Source organism: Heteronotia binoei, chromosome 2, assembly GCF_032191835.1.
Source record: "Heteronotia binoei isolate CCM8104 ecotype False Entrance Well chromosome 2, APGP_CSIRO_Hbin_v1, whole genome shotgun sequence".
Lineage (NCBI taxonomy): Eukaryota > Metazoa > Chordata > Lepidosauria > Squamata > Gekkonidae > Heteronotia > Heteronotia binoei.
Genome location: NC_083224.1, coordinates 90,854,484 through 90,873,385, shown reverse-complemented (window position 1 = coordinate 90,873,385; position 18,902 = coordinate 90,854,484). Strand labels below are relative to the sequence as shown.

At 40.5% G+C, this 18,902-nt stretch overlaps 1 protein-coding gene across 2 annotated transcripts in view; it reads left to right on the top strand.

The window, feature by feature from the left end:
- Positions 1 to 4,135: 4,135 nt before the first annotated feature.
- The window catches only part of SORT1 (sortilin 1), a 63,968-nt gene continuing 49,201 nt past the window's right edge, over positions 4,136 to 18,902 (top strand). For both annotated transcript variants that reach the window (XM_060231589.1, XM_060231588.1), the window contains exon 1: positions 4,136 to 4,393. In XM_060231589.1, the coding sequence (XP_060087572.1) occupies positions 4,193 to 4,393 (201 nt within the window). In that variant the 5' untranslated portion in view covers positions 4,136 to 4,192. The remainder of the gene's footprint in view (positions 4,394 to 18,902) is intronic.

Here is an 18,902-nt window from a genome sequence, read left to right as displayed (position 1 = left end):
AGACAGGAAAAAAGCATTCAGGATCTCTGTAAACCAATACAACTGTGGGATGGGTTCTAATCATAATCCTGAACTATAGTTTCATAAGAGAGTCACATTGTTGACAGATATCCTCTTGCTTAACTTTGCTCTAGTGGAAGAGAGCACTCTGCTAATTTTCAGTTTATATTCTCCTTTTTAAAATCAGCCTCCTTGTTCTTTTTATTTAGTATATTATTCCAGAATTACTTAAGGATAATAAAAGTAGGGAAAGTGGTGTGTGCACTATAATGATTATGTGTCAAGGCACACTATTGTGGGGGAAGGAAACTGATCACTACTTTAGAAAGACACTTTTTACTTTCATTCTAAAGTGTCACTTGTAATTGTGGGAGTAGAACTATGATAGACAAACTGTAAATTATTTGTCCAAATTCTAGCACCTCAAAACTATTTAAAGCTTAATCTCTTGGTATAACAACATTGTGTTAAATTGTACAAGCAGGCCCTGAAACTTCTGAAATTATTGGGTTTCAAAGCTGTAACGCTAATTATTGTTAGACCAACATTTTGTTTATATTCTGAAATGCAGTAGAGTCCTTGGCTATATTTGACATTAAACTGACAAATTTACTACATGTGGTTGAATAACCCTAAATTAGAATTATAAGTGCTCAGGGAACCTTGAGAGCCTTGTCTAAGGGTACTAATATATAACCATCAGCAATTAATCTCAAATTAGTATTCACAGATGTATAGCCTAACTAAGCCACCTTCACTTACGCTAGAGTGAGGTGGCAGACTGTACTGTATCACTGCAGGTAATGATTCAAGCTTTTCATGTTGTATAGAAAAATGAACAAAAATGAAGCTTGCACTGCAGGGAAAAGATCCTACCTCCCATCTGTTTGCTGTAGTGATTTTCTGTTTGCAGAGAGTTTTTAACATAAGGAAGCATTCCATGCATGATCCTTCAGCTGAAGTGGCCTGGTTATCCTGCCATTTAATTCTTACCTCATTGTTCCATTGGTTAAAGGCTCTCAAGGAGTTTTGGAATTTTCAGATCTCTTCTGAGAAACCCTAAGGCATGATAAGGCTCCAAACCATTTGTGCCATGTTAATTCTTTAGACATTTGAGCTACTCTTTCCTCCTCCAAATGTGATTGGTTTGGCTTTCTCTGTAGGTTCATTCCCCACCCCCCTTTGTGGTACTCCTGTACTACCTATGTATTATTTCAGCAGCCTGTGGTTGGTGGTGCATGCCACTACCATCTATTTTCTCCCATGACCCTCTCCTGTGGGTTTATGCTGCAATATTTCTGTTAGATGCCACTTTCCTGCTCATATTTCCATCCTTTTCATCTGTCTTTTGACATTGCCAGAGCTAATTTGCTGAACTGATTGCATCATCTTCTAGATTAATTAAATGGGGGTGTCATAGTACCCTCATTCTTCAGGGTATCAACAGGGATTGCCAAAGAATTCTCAGCACCTAGATAAATGACTTGCCAAGCTGCCCCATGTCTCACATTCACCATTGATCCCGGACCCAGAGATGACAAAGTTAACTGTTTGCTGTGACACTGTGCCTATGAACCAGGTCATGAGGGAAGGCCCTACCAGCTGACCAAGTACTATGCTAGGGCTACTTAGAGGAAGAGCCAGATGTAGGGATAGATTATGTGGCTATCATATTTCACTTTTACTGGAAATGAAAATTGTAATAAAGAACAGCAGGATCTCACACCTTCATAAGAGACAAGTTCATCCATGTTTGTGGCTCCTCCCGCCAATAGTTACTACATGAAAGACCAGTCAGCCAGCACACTTTGAATCTCATTGCTAAGTCATAAGAGACTTGTGTCTGCTCATTAATACTGACTGTCTTTTAGCAGCAGGAGTGCTGATGCTGCCTTTCATCATCATGCAACTGTCTTTCTGAGTTTTCTGAGAACATCTGTTATCTCCACTGCTTCCTGGACTTTCTGAGTCCTTTTGGTTTTTCTGCAGTCTTTCACTTTTTTAGGTAGGTAATCAGACTCCACCAACAAATCTAACTTCTTAGCTGTCCTAGTCCCCATTTGCAACACATGTATACACCTAGGTTAAAAGTAACTTCTGCTATAAACTGGAGCAGCCCATATTGATTATTTTGGTTGTTATATTGTAAACAGTTCAGTCTGAAGCAACATTGTGGGCTAATGTGTTGCTGCCCTCTTCTAAAATTGCACTATTTGTTTGTGCTTTGTTTTGTTTGCTAATATTTGCTTAGGACAGGTCCCCACCCCACTCTTGTACCAAATCCTTCAATAAATGTCATATGTTCATTTTAAAATGGGGTTTCTGTCATCCTTTTCCTACTGAAAACTTGCTATTCTCATCCACTTCTTTAAGTAAAAGACCATGGTTTTCTGCTTCTTGCACAAACATGCAAGCTAATTCCCCATGTCAGTCTGAATTCTTGTTCATGTGTTTGGGGGATGTGGTAACAGCTGGAGCAATCATCTGAAGCTGAACAAGGATCTCTATTGGTTGAAACCATACTGGAAAATTATTGTCCCTGTATGAATTTTAGCTGAGTACTTTTGTCCCTGTATGAATTTTAGCTGAGCACTTTTGAGATAAAATACCTTTTAGGCCTTGTCCCCTTGTAGAGAATGACACACTATAATGACCTGTACCACTGCAGCTGGTGGACTCCAGACTGGACGTTCTCACATTTACAAAAGACATCTTGCAGCTAGATGGCTAGCACAGCAGAAGGAGAGGTTCTTTCCCTGCTGTATGATTGCCAGGAACTACAACATAATATTTTCCCCATATTGCTAGTCCTGTTTTCTATTTAGACTTATTGGATTTATTTATTTGCAGGGAGTTCCTTTGTTTAAATAGGGGAGGCTTCTAAAATACCATCTTCTATCTTCTTCCACCTGCACCCTGAAATGTCCAGTATTCATGAACCAAGTTTAAGACGAAGCCAAGTTGACTGTTGGAGATTGGCACTAGCCACAGCTTGTGCACAGCCCTATGTCAGTTAATTTTCACTTTGTCATCAGACTACTTCTCCCTGAGTAAACATCATCACCTTGCTTATCTGTAACCAAGGCTTTTTTTTAGCAAGAATGCACAGCAGTTCTGGCTGGCTTGGCGTCAGGGGGTGTGGCCTAATATGCACATAAGTTCCTGCTGGGCCTTTTCTACAAAGCCCCATGTGAAACATTGGTGATGTCAGAGGGTGTGGCCTAATATGCAAATGAGTTCCTGCTGGGCTTTTTCTACCAAAAAAGCCCCGTCTGTAACTCTGATCCTATCCTAGTCAGTTACACAGCTTTTACACTTGAAATATTCTTGGTGGAATTCACTCCCAACCTTTCTGACTCAGCCCCTTCCCCCTTGTGATCTTTTCTTTAAATAGAAGTCACAATAGTGAAACGAATATTGTTGTCTTTAAGGTAGCACTGGAAATTTGTTTTTCTGAGCACAAGCTGCTTTTATTCTGGAAAGTTCAGCAAGTATCTGGAAATCGAGCTAATGCAATTTTCGAAGAGGACTGCAACACATTAGCCCACAATGTTGCTTCAGACTGAACTGTTCACAGGTGGAGTCTGGTTACCCGCCTATATTGGCAAGTGTTGTGACAAGCGTAACAATTAAGAAAAAGGGAACCGTCCCTAGCCAGAGCTAACGCGTAACGCCCTATCCTGTTACGGAATGGACTGGAAGAGGCTTTAAAAAAAAATTCTTATTTTGCGAACTCAAGGCATACTTCTAGCTGGATAACAGCCCCCCAGCCTCCACTAGCTTTTTGGGGGTGGGGGAACCTCGCTAAAGGGCAACAGTCTTAAGCAATTGGCCAATAGGCTACACGCGTTTGGAAATAGGGTGACGCTGCCCAACTAGAGCATCTGAAGGAGAAGGCCGGTATGTGGCTATCCAATGACTACTGGAAAGTAGAACAGGGTGGCAGCTATATTACGATAGGCAGCTCAGTCAACCAGTTAGATAATAGGAGCCGGGGCGGGTATACGAATGGGAAAGAAGTTGTCAGGAGAAGGTGGGCATTGCAGGAGGGACGATCAGATCGACATCAACAACAGCCAGTGAACTTAACATATCCGTCAAGGGCAGCCCAATGGAGGCGTTAGTGGGTGGGACCGCGGCGGAGCCCTCCCGGAGCTGTGAGGGTTGAGCTCAGGGTTGTTGTTGGTTGGAGATGGAGCCGTCGGGGTTGATGCGTGCTGGGATCCTTTGCTTGTTAGTAGTTCCACTTTATGGCTTCAGTCGCGAGTCTGGGTTCGGGACGAGAACGGTGCGGTTCCGGCGGGGGTCTGAGTCGGCGCTGGCACAGGCAGGATGCGACCTGCGAGACGGCGGCTTTGATTTGGTGAAGGTGCTGGGCAACAACACCCACAAGGTGAGAGGAAGCGGGACCGTCCCTACTCTGGAAGAAGGACCCGCGATGAGGCGGGCAGTCGTAAGTGACGGCACGTACATGTGTGCGTGAAAAGCAGATGGTCTGGCAGAGATGTCTTTAGGGTGGGCGAGGGACCAGGACTAACGTCGGGGCTTCGGAAGGTGTAAACTAAGCCAGAGACCGTGTTAGGCAGCATCTCTACTAGTTGGTACAGCTGTAGAGTGCATCTGAGTGAACGCAGCACCGTGCCTTCTGGGATTAGGGGGGCATAGCTTCCAGGCCGGGTGACGTCTCTCAAGCAGACTTAAACGTGTTTGTGGACATATCGAGGGAGCCCTCGCATGTAGTTATCGAAGTATAGGTTGGCTCTGCAGAAGCAATTTACACCTAGGAGTGCATGTTTCCCACCTTGTGGGTGTCTGTGTAGCTGAGAATTATTGATTTTTTGTTGTTGTTGCAGGATCTGAGTTGGTTTGGGTGACCTTTTGAATGCACTAAGTCGCAATAGTTCATCCTCCCAAGAAGGCTTTATGTGTTAAAAGCTGGGGTGCTGTGTGCTGTATCGAGGGATTGACATTCATCTGACTTCCTCTCCTCCCATAGAATCATAGAGTTTGAACGGCTCTCCAGGGTCATCGAGTCCAACCCCCTGCACAATACAGGAAACTCGCAAATACCTCCCCCTAAATTCACAGGATCTTCATTGCTGTCAGATGGCCATCTAGCCGCTTTGATTTAACTGGAAGTGACTACAGGCTGATAAAGTAGTGCAGCTGCCATAGCATCAAAGGGTTGTGTGAAGGGATCTCAAATTGGTATGCTGAAAATGTGGACTGAGATGGGCTATGTGGTGCTTGCCACAAAGCGTTTGTGAGCTATTGTAGGTTCAGGTGAACAGTTTTCCCACCCTTCAAATCTTGATTTCTACATTCTGCAAACATTGATTATTTAGACAGAATTTTTTAAAAAATACGCTTGTTGCTTACTGAACTCCATAATCAGTACTCATTAGACGAACTGCAAAAATCTTGCCTTGTCCAGTGAGTGCTGGCTGTGGAGTCTATTGTGTGTTGAATTTATCTTCGGAGAAACCAGTTCCACTTGCTAGACAGCATTCAATGACTATTAAAACCCCTGTTGAAACAAAAAAACTGTTCACCTGAATCCACCCATCGTGTACTGAACTTACAAAATGACCAGTGTTTACTGTGCTATTGTAAAGCTGTTGGGAGGGTCAATTAGATGAAGTTATTTGGTTAGTTTGCTTTGCTGAAGTAGTCATAAAACCTGCTTCATCAAGTGATAAATTTACTTGTGAATCCATACTGAAAATAGCAATGAGCATATGTCCCCCCCCCCTCCTAGGATGAGCTAGGATACAAATGTTAGCTGAGTAGGGCTTTTGTGTTTTCCTCCTGGATGCAAAGAACTCTCTTTTTGTAGTATCTTGACTTGAGTGGGATCTATTGTGTCTAAAATAGCAAGGTGTGTTCCAGAATTGCTTTCTACTAGCACTGATCTCTTCTAGTTAGTTGCTCTTAGAATTTAACAGGAGTCTCAGGTTGTTACTTAGTCAGCTCTACTTCCTCATTCTTTTTAACCCATTAATTCTTGCTGTAAGAAATCCTGGAATCTTCAAAATAACTGCAGCCATCAGTTAGGAGTCCAGTAGCTCTGCTGTTTTTTGACTATCTCACCTCTCCTTCTTTATCTAATATTTATGATGCTTTCTTAGCTATTTCATCTTGAATTTCTGCTTAATTTATTATTGAAACTGAATCCTGATAAAACTGAGAGTCTGTTTCCAGCCCCACTGCTCCTTATTTTCTTTTTCTGTCACCTTTTCTTCTTCCAGGTAATTTTACTGTTTCTTCTGTCCACAAGTGCAAAATCTTGGAAGTGTTTTTGCTTCACTTTTTTGCTTCCTGCTTATTTCCTCAGTTGTTAAATGTTTTTGCACTGAGTTTTCTTCTATCTAATCCTGTTCTCTGTTTGGGCACAGCTAATATTCACAATTCTCATCTCTCACATTGACTATTCCAGTGTTCTTTTGCTTGATCTGCTTGTCTTGTTTCCTGAACATGCTTTGTTCAACTTGAATTTTTCAACTATTTATTTTGTTTATTTCTTTTACTTCATTTATACCTAGGGTTGTCAGTCCTCCCCCAGTTGGGGTTAGGGTTCCCCTGCTTTTGCAGGCACCTCCCCACCACTGGCCATCTGGTCAGCACCTCCCCACCACTGGCACCTCCCCACCTGCAAATGTCCCAAAATGTGTCACAATGCCATCACCAGAAGTTACATATTGCCAACACTGCATGGTGATGCTCTGGTTTTTGGGCAGAACTCTATGGTAAATTTGGTCTCAAACTAGAGTGTAACTGTGCAATGTTGGCAACATGATGACATCACTTCCTGGTGACATTATCACACCATGTGTGTGAAAAAAACTGGAGAAGACCTTCAAACCCCCTGCCGACAGAACAGTAGGACATGGCAACCTTATATTATACCCCACCTTTCTCTACAATGGGGACCTAAAATGGCTTACATCATTCTCCTTTTTTCATTTTAATCTCAGAACAACCCTGTGAAGAAGGTTAGGCTGAGAGTGTGTGACTAGCCCAAGGTCACCCAAGCAGGTTTTCATGGCAAAGTGGAAATTTGAACCTATGTCTTCCAGCTTTTAAACTGACACTATAACAGTTATACCACACTGCTGTGAGCATGTTGTATTTCTTCTGCTTTTTACATTTTCTTTCTTTCATCGTATTCTGGTTAAATGTAGATTAATATTTAAATATCTTGAATCATTCTCCCTCTTGCCTGTTTGTTATCCATGTTTTCTTGTGATCTCTCCTTTACTCTATGAACCAAGATGACATTCTTAACTGGCTAACTCCACTGTGGTTCTTTTCACATTTCCTTGGAACGCTGTCTCATGAAACCTATGATAGCTCTTTCCATGTTTTTGACTGCTTTTGTCCTCCTGTTGTTGTTCAGTCGCACAGTCGAGTCCGACTCTTTGCGACCCCATGGATAAAGTCACGCCTGGCCCTCCTGTCTTCCTCCATCCTCCGAAGTCTGCTCGAATTCTATTTAGCCTATTTGTCCTCCTATCCCATATTTAATCAATCTCATTCATTTTATTTTGCCCTCCATTTTTTCTTACACTGAAGCATGTTGGGAAAACATCTGACTTTTAGAAGCAATTAGTAGCAGTACATATGTGCAGGTAGTTATATCTTGACAGGTTTTTTAAAAGAAAAACTGCATTGTGATGGGAGAATCTGGAGCTGAGAAACAACTGTGCTTTATGCCCTAGCATTTTGCATATAATTAGTCCTAATAATGCTGTGTATACCTGGAAGATTGTGGTGTCCTAGGCAAGTGAGTGGCAGTGACCATAATCTTGTTCTCTGCCGCTGGGGCTGGTACCTGGAAGTATTTTGCATTGTTTAATAAATGGTGATCTTGGGATAATTACCCTCCTTTCTTTGGTGTGTCTGTTTGGCATACTTTTAAAATGAATCCATTTAGTGGGTGTGTTGGCAATTACAATAAGCAGTGAAAACTTTCAAAGTGTGAATGCTTCATGTTCATAAATATTTTGGAGAAGTTACTACTCTTATGTATGATACGTAGTTTTATCTGGTTTCATTCATATTGGTCATATTATCCACATGGCAACTGCCTGTGCTTTCAGTTTGGCACTGTTGCACATAATCTTTGCTGTGGGCTGTGTCCTTGGGGGGCAGGGGGGGAACAGGTTTTTCCTAAATAGATCTGTTCAGTGGTAGTAGGAAGTCTGCCCCAAGTGTCTGCATAAACCCTGTGATAGGGTGGGACTGGAACCCCTGAGTGTGGTCTGAATTGCCTGTTCAGGCATGTGTTTGTGAAATAAAAGCTGTGCTGATTAGCTGTTTGGTGATAAGCTTTCTGAGTACTGTATTGCTTCTGGGTTCTATGTAACCTCCAACTCACTATTGGTTCTAAATAAATGATAAATAGTAATAGTAGTTGATAGCTCTCCCATGTTTACCCTGTTAGTGTACCTCCTAATGTATTCTAGGACCAATTAATTTCTGCCTGTTTCTAATCCCTTTATAGCAGGGTTTCAAAAGAGCAATAGGCCTCCCTAAAGTAGAGTAAGAGTTTTTTTGTTTCTTTATAAAGTCAACCATTTTTACAAGTAGGAACAAACTGTTACCAGGAGAGTTGTAGGCATCCTCCGTTGTGTCTTGATTGCTAGAATGAAGAGTGCAAATTCTTTCCTTCCCATTCCACCCCATATGCCCAGCCTTCATCCAGCTTTTTACTTCTACAAAGGCTATTTATTATCATCCTTTTTTGCTAACCTGTTTGTCTCAGCACTAAGGGCAGGACAGAGCTGCTGGGAGGCTTATAAAATTTTAGAGAGCCCCTGTTTCAACTGGGTAGTTTTTAATTGCCAAAGGTCTTTAATTATTTTAACAGTTCAGTGATTTCTTTAAACTTCGCACCAGACAAAGATGTCAGTGTTGTGTCCTCAAGATGTTTCAGCCACAGAAAATGGGGGGATAGTTTATAAACATACTAAGCCAATGGAAATTTGTTGTAGTAATCTTCTGTGGGAATATGTGTGTGTGCACGCGCGTGTGTATTCCCATGCAAATCTTTTGGGGGGTTTTCATGGCTTTCTTCTTTAACCCCAAAGTGTGCAGCTCCTGAGAGGAAAAGGTATGATTTAAAGGCCAGTTTCCTTTCCTTGGGGCAGGTATCTCTTCTCTTAGTACCATCCAGGATGCATTGGTATTCCCTGGAATCTGTAGTAGAAGTGTTAAACCACTTAATCCAAGAGAAAATAGTTACGATTTATATAATAAAAGATTAAGAAGTGGTTTCTGGATTTGTATTCAAAATGTTTTCCTCATTGTAGTCTGTATCCTGGGCCCACTATATCTATGCTATCTTGAGGTTTACTTGCTCACTGAAACTGACTCTTTACCTAGCCCACACAAAAGTCAGGATGATTTATTACTTAGAAAAACCACCTGAATTCTCAGAATGATCTATTTTGAAACAGTATGAAAACCAACAATCTTTACCTACCTAATGTGTGTTCATTTACTTTGCTAGTTCCATGGTGGTCTCTCCACCCCAATAAAACTCCTGGTCTTCTGTCCTGTTTCCTTTGTGTTTCTCTGCTACAAAATTTAATGAACAGTACTATATTAACTATTCAATACATATTTAATCTGTTGTGCTTCCCATTAAGACCTGACAAGGTAAATGACCCCCTGGGAATCATCATATGGTATCTAATGCTGCTCAAATATTGCATTGGGAATTTTATAAATTTGCAGTAAAACTCTATTTAAATCTGAAATGTTTGAGAATCTATTTTGATAATATTAAAAAAAAACATCTTCATCAAACCTATCCCAGGGCCAGAAAATAGTGTGAGGTTACCTTGTTCCCCAGTTTTTAACCTCCAGCTTTTTTGTTTAGTGCTAGGCATCTCTGAAATAAACAAGTCCCAGAAGAACTTGGTGTCTCAGCACAAGAAATAATGTGTAATTGTTTGTTTGTGGTGTCTGTTTTGTCTTTGCTATTTTTGATAGAAGAAATGGTGCCTGTTGGAGATTAGGGAGCCAGTATGAACCCTGTCACTATCCTTAAGGACTATTGCCCATTTAAAATATGGCCATTTAAAATATGATATATGTATATAATTTAAAAGTATAATACCTTAGCTTTCTATAAGAAAAATATAAATATATCCAGTACTTGAAAGAGAGTTGCAAACTGATGCACCCTGTAATACATGTACCTTAATTTTTTTTCATCTGAGAGGAAAAAATAAAAATTGAAGCTAGTAAACACATTTTGTAGGAAATGAAAAAAGTGTTTTATTTGGATAGAAACATCCTCATACTGTCAAAATATGTAGGGCTATGAGTATATTTGGTTATCAAGTTCTAGTTTTATAACAATAAAACAATTATTGAATAATGTATTATCATCAAAAACATTACTTTGTTGCCAAAGTCATTCACATTTGAACAATAAATATATTATTGAAAATATATTGCATGTATCTGCAGTATACCTAGGAATTAATGCTAGAGATTGTTTTATATAATTTTTTTCATACTATATTTTTAGAACAAATCTTGCCTTCAATAATTTAACATTTTGTAAGGGTGTTTGGTTTTCTTTTTGCAGGGGGTGATGTCAAAACTTCCTAATTTTTCTGTTGAGTGAGGAAAAGGTTGTCTTAAGCATTTCACTCATTTTGAGAAAGGAAATATTTCAATTGATTTTTTCATTCCCCTCCAAATTTCATGTTTTTTTCTGCTGAGGAAATGTACCGGGTGTATGTAGGGGAAACAAATGTTCTTCCACCCTAAATTTTTCTCTCTTTCTCCCTTGGGCCTTCACAGTTTGGTGTAGTGTAGAGCCAGTTTGGTGTAGTGGTTAAGTGCATGGACTCTTATCTGGGAGAACTGGGTTTGATTCCCCACTCCTCCACTTTCAGCTGCTGGAATGGCCTTGAGTCAACCATAGCTTTTGCAGAGCTGTCCTTAGAAGGGCAGCTTCTATGAGAGCTCTCTCAGCCCCACCCACCTCACAGGATGTCTGTGGTGGAGGAGGAGGGTAAAGGAAGATTGTTAGCTGCTCTGAGATTCAGATTGAAGGGCGGGGTATAAATGCAATTTCTTCTATCATCTTCACATCTATACATTGGGTTATATAGGAGAATGGCCCTTCCTCATGTGCCGGTTTTAAAATCTTGTTGCCAGTTTTGTTCATTTCAGTAGCTCTTATTTTAATGCTGTATATATGCTTTTTTGAAAATGAACTAGAGAAATTTGCTTGCCATCTGTATAAAATGCTCTGCAATCCTGTACAGCATTTTCCACAATAATCTCACCACCAATTTTACTGCTATCATCTAAAATTACTCTTCAGCTACATACATCAAGAAGCTAGAAGTTCTGCCAACTCCCTTTTTTAAAGAAGCTAATTTTATTTTGATGTGTGGTGTGGTTCTTGAAATATAATCACAATTCCCTGTTCCTAATAATGTCACTGTTGTGAAAGCTGTATTTGAGATTCCTCACATTCTGGTGGCATAAAGTGGGTGAGTGTGGGAGGATGCAAAACAGTCAGCTTGGGCAGAGGCATGCTGAGATCTTAGTAAAGACCTGTTGGGGGTAGGGGACCTAATTCCCCTGAAAACCTTTGCTTGTTTGTTGTGTGTTGGTAAAATCAGCCATAGTGTACTGTTTTACATAAGTGCTTCTCTGCATGGTGGGGCACATACTACTGGCGGCAGGGTGTTCCCAGAATATATATGTACTAAATCATCCTCCTGAGTCTTTTTGACAATACCATGAAAAAAAATCATTTTTATGTATTGGTTTAGATTTTCATTCTTTTCTTGAATGTTACATATACACATAAGATATTCTCCGGAGATAGGGCAATTTGTGGTATACTTTGCAGCTGAAGCTTGTTTAAGATGCAAACATCTGGACATCCATAGAGATTCTGTTAATAAGTTGTGTATTCATAGGTTAAGTTGTAGCATTTGGAATGTCTGCCAGTCTTCAAATAAAATGCATGTCTTTTGTCATAGTTCAGCTCAGTGGTCATCTGTATTTTCTCTTGACTTTCTATCTGTTGTTATTAACTTAAAAGTAGCTGAATTACAAGACCATTGTTCATATATTTTACAATGTGGTGTATGTACTTCTTTTTGTAGAATTGTTCTTATTTTTGGTGCATGGGGAGGAAGTTTTGTGCAGTTGCCTAATTTGTTGCAAATGTTACTAGGCCAAAAAATGATAATATAAAGCTAGCATCTGCCAGTGGAATAGGGCAGAAAATAACTAGTCCTTGAGAGTGCACCGTTATACAATCAAGGGGTCCACTTCCAGTGCTCTAGCAATATATAGAAATGGATACTGGCAAAGGCAGGGTAATCAGCAGGGTAATTTCAAGTTTTGACCTGTGACAGGTTCCTTTAGATCTTTTTTTCTGTGTTGCTTCCACATAGTGAGTCTTCTGTGTTGTTTTTATCAACACTGCAAATACAGAGGCATACATGTTGACATCAAAGCTCCCACATGTGTGAGTTCTGTGTGCCTTCTTCTGTCTTTCATTTTCGCATATTCTATGCACTGACTCCACACACATGAAGCTGCCTTATACTGAATCAGATCTTTGATCCATCAAAGTCAGTATTGTCTACTCAGACTGGCAGTGGCTCTTTAGGGTTCCAGGAAGAAGTCTTTCACTTCACCTGCTGCCAGATCTTTTAGAGATGCTGGGGATTGAATCTAGGACCTTCTGTGTGCCAAGCTGATGTTCTACCAGGGAGCCCTGGCTTTACCCACACTGGCTCTTGGGATCTAGTGGTTTTGGCTGCCATGATGACTTGCCAATCTTTTTTCTTTTCTTTTCTTTTTTTTCACTCATACACTGTAGTATAGGATTACCAAGACCAGATTGGGAAACCCTAGAGGTTTTGGAACTGAAGCCTGAGAATGGCAGGACTTGGGGATGGGAGGGATCTTAGCATGGTATCTACCCTCTAAAGTAGCCATTTTCTCCAAGGGAATTGATTTCTTTTGTCTGGAAATCAGTTGTAAGTACAGGAGATCTCCTGGCTCCACTTAGAGGGTAGCAACCTTCAGGGGTCATTTTGTAGAAAAAACTTTCCAGGAAATCATTAGCATAATTTATTTGCATAAGTTACTTGCATATGCCACACCCCTGACATCACCAGAAGTGTGTCAGAAGGCAACGCCCACTGCTCAGGCTCCACCCCAAAAATCTCCAGGTATTTCCCAACTCAGAGCTGGCAGTCTGGAGAAGAATAGCTTCAAAAACCCAAAGAAAACAGTCAAGATGTTAAATGATTTCAGAGGGCATGCATGGCCTGTCAGGTTACTTTTTGGGGAAAGAAAGATGGGGGACAGACAGAAAAAGGAAGTAGAATAGTATTCCAGTCACCATCATTGAACTGTATACACAAATTCATAACAATTCATAGCATAAGGGGTGCTGCAAAGTTGGAGCATCAGCTGGGCATTCAACTCACCAGAAAACAGTGGCAACACTAAGTTGTGAAAAAGGTCACAGTGAGGCAGATCCGCCCACCTCTTCAAAAACAGGGTTGCATTTCTTCGGAAACACATAAAAAGTAGAGAGCCAGTTTGGTGTAGTGGTTAAGTGCATGGACTCTTACCTGGGAGAACTGGGTTTGATTCCCCACTCCTCCACTTGCAGCTGCTAGAATGGTCTTGGGTCAGCCATAGCTCTTACAGAGCTGTCCTTGAAAGGGCAGCTTTTGTGAGAGTTCTCTCAGCACCACCTACCTCACAGGGTGTCTGTTGTGGGGGAGGAAGGTAAAGGAGATTGTAAACTGCTCTGAGATTCTTGAGATTATTATTATTCCGTAATTATGAAGCACACTAAATATGACATCATGTACTTAGTGATGGAACCTCCTTTTTCCATGTGTAGTAGTGTTATAACATAATAGCATTGTAAATAAAAGACTGGGTGTGTAATGGGGAACAGCATGGTTGCCGCCATTTCAAAGGTCCCTTGCCCCTTCATACTCACCAACTAAGAAAATGGCTGGCAATTGTCTAACTGTATACACCAATTCATAACAGTGTTATTCAATAATTATGAAGCACACTAAATGTGTCATCATTTACTTTGTCAGTAATGGAACCTCCCCTTTTTTGTTGGCATATGCAGTAGTATAATATTAAAACACTGTAAAAATGAAAACATGCTGGGAACTATAGGGGAAGAGAAGGGGGGAGAATGAGGGCACAATACAAGCACATTGCGTCAAAACCTAACCACCACCACCACCCCCCAAAAAGGAAAGGAACTTCATCAACACATAGATGCATGGAGAAGGCTACATGAAACCTTGCTGCCTGTTTTGTCTCAACATTATAATATTACTTTATTGTAATGAAAAAATTCATATCATCACACAATCAACATTAAACTTAAAAATAGCAGATTGCTCAGGTGACAGTCTGAGGGAGGTGAACACGTGACACTGTTGACACAAAAAGGACATCTGGAAACAAAATTCAAAACTGAGAATTCCTCACTGGAAAACTGAGTTCAGATCCAAAGGAGAAAAAATTGCAGAAGTGGATTTGGAAAATGTAGGGTAAAGGGGCACTAAATTCATATCTACTGCTGAGGAGGCAAAAAATTTAGTGGAAAGTTACAAACATTGATTATTTAAGAAAACTGATGCAAAGGTTTGCATTTGTGTGGAAATCTAAGCAGGTGTGATTGCAAGTTGCAATATTTACACAGTGATCCCGGTATCTCCAACTAAAAAGGGTCCAGGCAAGTAGATGTGAAAAACCTCAGCTTGAGACCCTGGAGAGCCGCTGCCAGTCTGAGAAGACAATACTGACCGATGGACCGAGGGTCTGATTCAGTATAAGGCAGCTTCATATGTTCATAGTTGCATGGTTGAGTGTCTGGAGAAAGTTGATAAGTATGGCTGCATTGATTTAAAGAATTAAATTCAGCCTTGTATTTTCTTGGAATAAGTATTCTGAAGTCTTGAAGGCTGCCAGATTAGATTAAGAATTCCCACTTGTGTGACATTCTTCTGAAAACTGCTCAGGATGCTTCTGCATGTTAAGATTGGTATGGGAAACACTGATATCACCTACAGCAAATTTTTCAACTGTACATGTGTAATAAATGTCTCAGCATCTGTGAGTATGGTTTAAAGATTATGTTCATATACTTTGAAACTTGATTGAACAGGCTTCCCAAATGGATGTATTGAGATGATCAAATGCATATATTCACAAGAGTATGATGCAGAACATGCTGGTGTAATATGTGGTTTCCTCAAACTTTGTAATGCTAGTACTTCCCTCAGTTACACGAATGTTGTAACCTTGCTCAGGCTGATTCTAAAACCAGTGTATGGGATTTTTACTGTTAACTAATTTTAGAACTTGTACTACTGTTCCTGGAAAAGGCGCTGATGTTTACATAAGATTGATTAAGGAATACCCACATCTATGATCCAAAGCATTGTATATTCCAGGTATGTCCAACAGGTAGATCGCAATCTACCGGTAGATCGCGGAGGGGTCAGAGGTAGATCACCAGCCCCACTTGGTCTCATGGTTTGCTGGACAGGTGTTTGGGGGTTTTTTTTATGATTCTTTGGTGTGGTGGTATTTGATTATTGGTGCCAGTATGATGAATTCTTATTTTTACTTTTAGAACTGCATGTGTGGTTTTGGCATCATCCAGAGGTCTTCAGTTCCTGTTGATCTTTAGTACTTTGGGACAGTGACAGTTTTGGACCAGATTCAGCCAGTGTTAACTTAGCACCCCAGCCACCCCAGTATAACGAAGATGAGTGTTCCAAAGAAGAGCAAAACCTACCACTTTCATGATGAATGGGAAATGGACTTCTTCATCATGGTGGAAGACAAGTGTTGTTGTCTACTTTGTAACGCTGCTGTAATCGTGCCCAAAAAGGGTAATCTGGAGTTTCATTATAAGGCTCTCTGCATAGCAATAAGTTTGATGCTGATTTTCCACCAAAAGTGAAATTTGTAAACTGAAGCTCAAAGAACTTAAATCTAAATTCGCTGCACAGCAACTGTTGATGGCAAAGCCAAGGTCACATTCGGTCAATGTAACCATGGCATCCTTCAAGGTCAGCAACCTGATCGCAAAGAAATGCAAACCTTTCAATGAAGGAGAATTTGTAAAAGATTGTTTTCTTGAAGCAGCAATCTTTATGAAGGATTTAAGAATAAGAAAGAGATCATAGCTGCTGTTCAAGATGTACAATTGTCAAGAACACCGTCGTGCGGCGAATAGAAAAGATGTGTGGAGACACAACTGAACAATTGTTGGTGGATGTTTCGGTTTGTGTTGCTTTCTCACTCCAACTGGATGAATCTACAGACATAAGAGACATAGCCCAGTTACTAGTCTTTATCTGGATGGTTCTTGAAGACTTCAGTGTTAAAGAAGAACTACTTGGAATGATTTCTTTAAAAGGGGAAATATTCAGCTCTTTCCGTTCTTTTGAGACAAAGTGTAATCTTCCATTGCATAAACTTGTTTCCATCACTACTGATGGAGCAAGAGCAATGACAGGTGAGGTTAACGGTTTCAGAGGCCTCTGTAGACAGCATGACGTCTTTCCAGATTTCCTTTCTTACTACTGCATCATTCACCAGCAAGTTTTGGCAAGCAAGAGACTCAGTACAAAGATTGTTATGGACATCACTTTCAAAATTGTAAATTCAGTTCGTGGAAGATCACTTCAAAGACGACTTTTCAATCTTACTCTTGATGAAGGGGTAGAGGAAATCATTTTGCGCACAGATGTAAGGTGGCTAAGTAGGCACAAATTTTTGCAAAGATTTCATGATTTGCTGAATGAAATAAGAAGGTTTTTGAAGAAGAGGGGAGATGACAAAGCAGAGTTGGAAGATGAGGAGTGGTTATGTGATCTGGCATTTCTCGCTGACTTTACAGGCGAACTAAGTGATATGAACATTGATCTACAAGGTAAAAACAAATGCACTGGCGAGATGATGAGTACAGTTTAATCCTACAAGAGCAAATTTGAGCTAATGATGACTGACCTTGAAAACAACACTTTTGATCATTTTCCTAATACGCAGGACCATCTGGGACAATATCCAAATTTTGTTTTTAAGAACGAGAAGTATGTGATAGAAATCTGCTCTGTTATCCATGAATTCAAAAAAAGATTCTGTGACTTCCAAAGAACTGAAAATGTTGTGAAGTACTTGTCATACCCATTCAAAGCAGATATGGACATTAAGGAAACTGCAGCTGCTATCAGTAAAAATTACTCATTGAGCAAGGCATCTCTTGAAAACGAAATAGTAACCCTTAAAAATGACATTTTTTCTCCAGACCCGTGCTGAGCAAGAATCATTTTGGAAGCTAGTGCCTAGAGGCAAATTTCCCAACTTGAGAAGATGCAGTGAAGCTGTACACTCCTGTTTCGGTTCAACTTATTTGTGTGAATCTGCGTTTTCCCATCTGAAAATGACAAAGAGTACACAGCATTCCAACATGACAGATGAACATCTCCAGGATACCCTGAGACTGGCCCTTACACAATATTCACCCAACTTCAAAAAGCTGGTGGATGAAATTCAGGCTCAGACATCTCACTAATTAGCAAGAGTGAAGTTTTAAAGATTGCGCAAGATCAGCCTGGATCAATACTTGGCCTAAATTTAACATAATTTACTCAATAAAAGTTAAAGGAAGTTATTAAGATAGTTAAAGAAAGTTATAACAATAAAAATTTAAGAAAAACTGTTCGCAGTTCTTTCTGGATCTTCGTCTTTGTTTTGTTTTTGCTTATTTTGCTTACCAGTGATCCCCAGTATGGCACCTGCTGATGTGTTTCCTGGCTTCCACTTTCTTCTTTCCCAAAACAAAGAGCCAATCCTGGCTTTCCTCTCCTTGGAGCAGGAGGCATCGCATTTGTGTCAGCAGGAAGCATGCATTTAGAAGCAGCTGACTCCATCATAGGAGGATGCTTGGCTTGGAACCTGTCAGCATTTTGTGAGTGCACCAGCTCCCAAGGTAGCCATTTTGTGAATGGCTGCATCTGCATCGTGGATTGGCAGCCATTTTATGGGCAGTGCCTGTTATGGATTGAATACCTGTGTTGTGATGAGAAACAGGCCTGTCCTGTATTGAACTTGTAGTAAAGTACAAAACTTTATTATGTGGATATAAGTATAGTGTGTCTGCATACCATGTAGAAAGAGGGGGCTTTTGGAAAGAGTATTAGCATACTGTTGTCATAACGGCCATCTGTGACAATGAGATATCAATGTCAACCCAGTGAGGGAGCAATGGAGAATTCCACAGTTGGGCACAGAGTCATTCCTGCTTGTACCCAAGGTGTTTTGCATACTGCACCATTTTCAGGCCATGAGCAAAACAGCCTAAGATCCTAAGGAAAAAGTTTATTGGTAGCAGCTCTGTTGGAGTTTTGAAGGGCCACTCTTTCTCATTGGTCTGAAAAAAGAACTTGCCCTGAGAGCCTCTATAAATTTGTGTCCCAAAGAAACAAGTTTTTGTCAGCTTTTGCTAAGACACTTGCTGGCAGGTAACGTTCATGTTTCCCAAGGTGGGGAGATGTTTTGAATATTAATTGTTTAGTCAGCAAGAAACTGTTTTCTGTAGCTCAGAATCTGCATCTGTTTGTGTTAAACATAAACCTGTAACAATTTATACACTGAGTTCAGGTTTTCACGGCTGGTAACATCATTAGGGTTTGTAGAATCTTTCGGGATCAAGTGCCGTGTTCTACTGGAGAAAGTTTTCCTTCCAGATGTTTCGTTCTCAGCTGCGGAGAACATCCTCAGTGGTGTTGCAGCCGGAGCAGGCGCTCAGACCTTCTTGGTTGCTGTGCATTGAGTGGGGCCAGGGCTGCTGG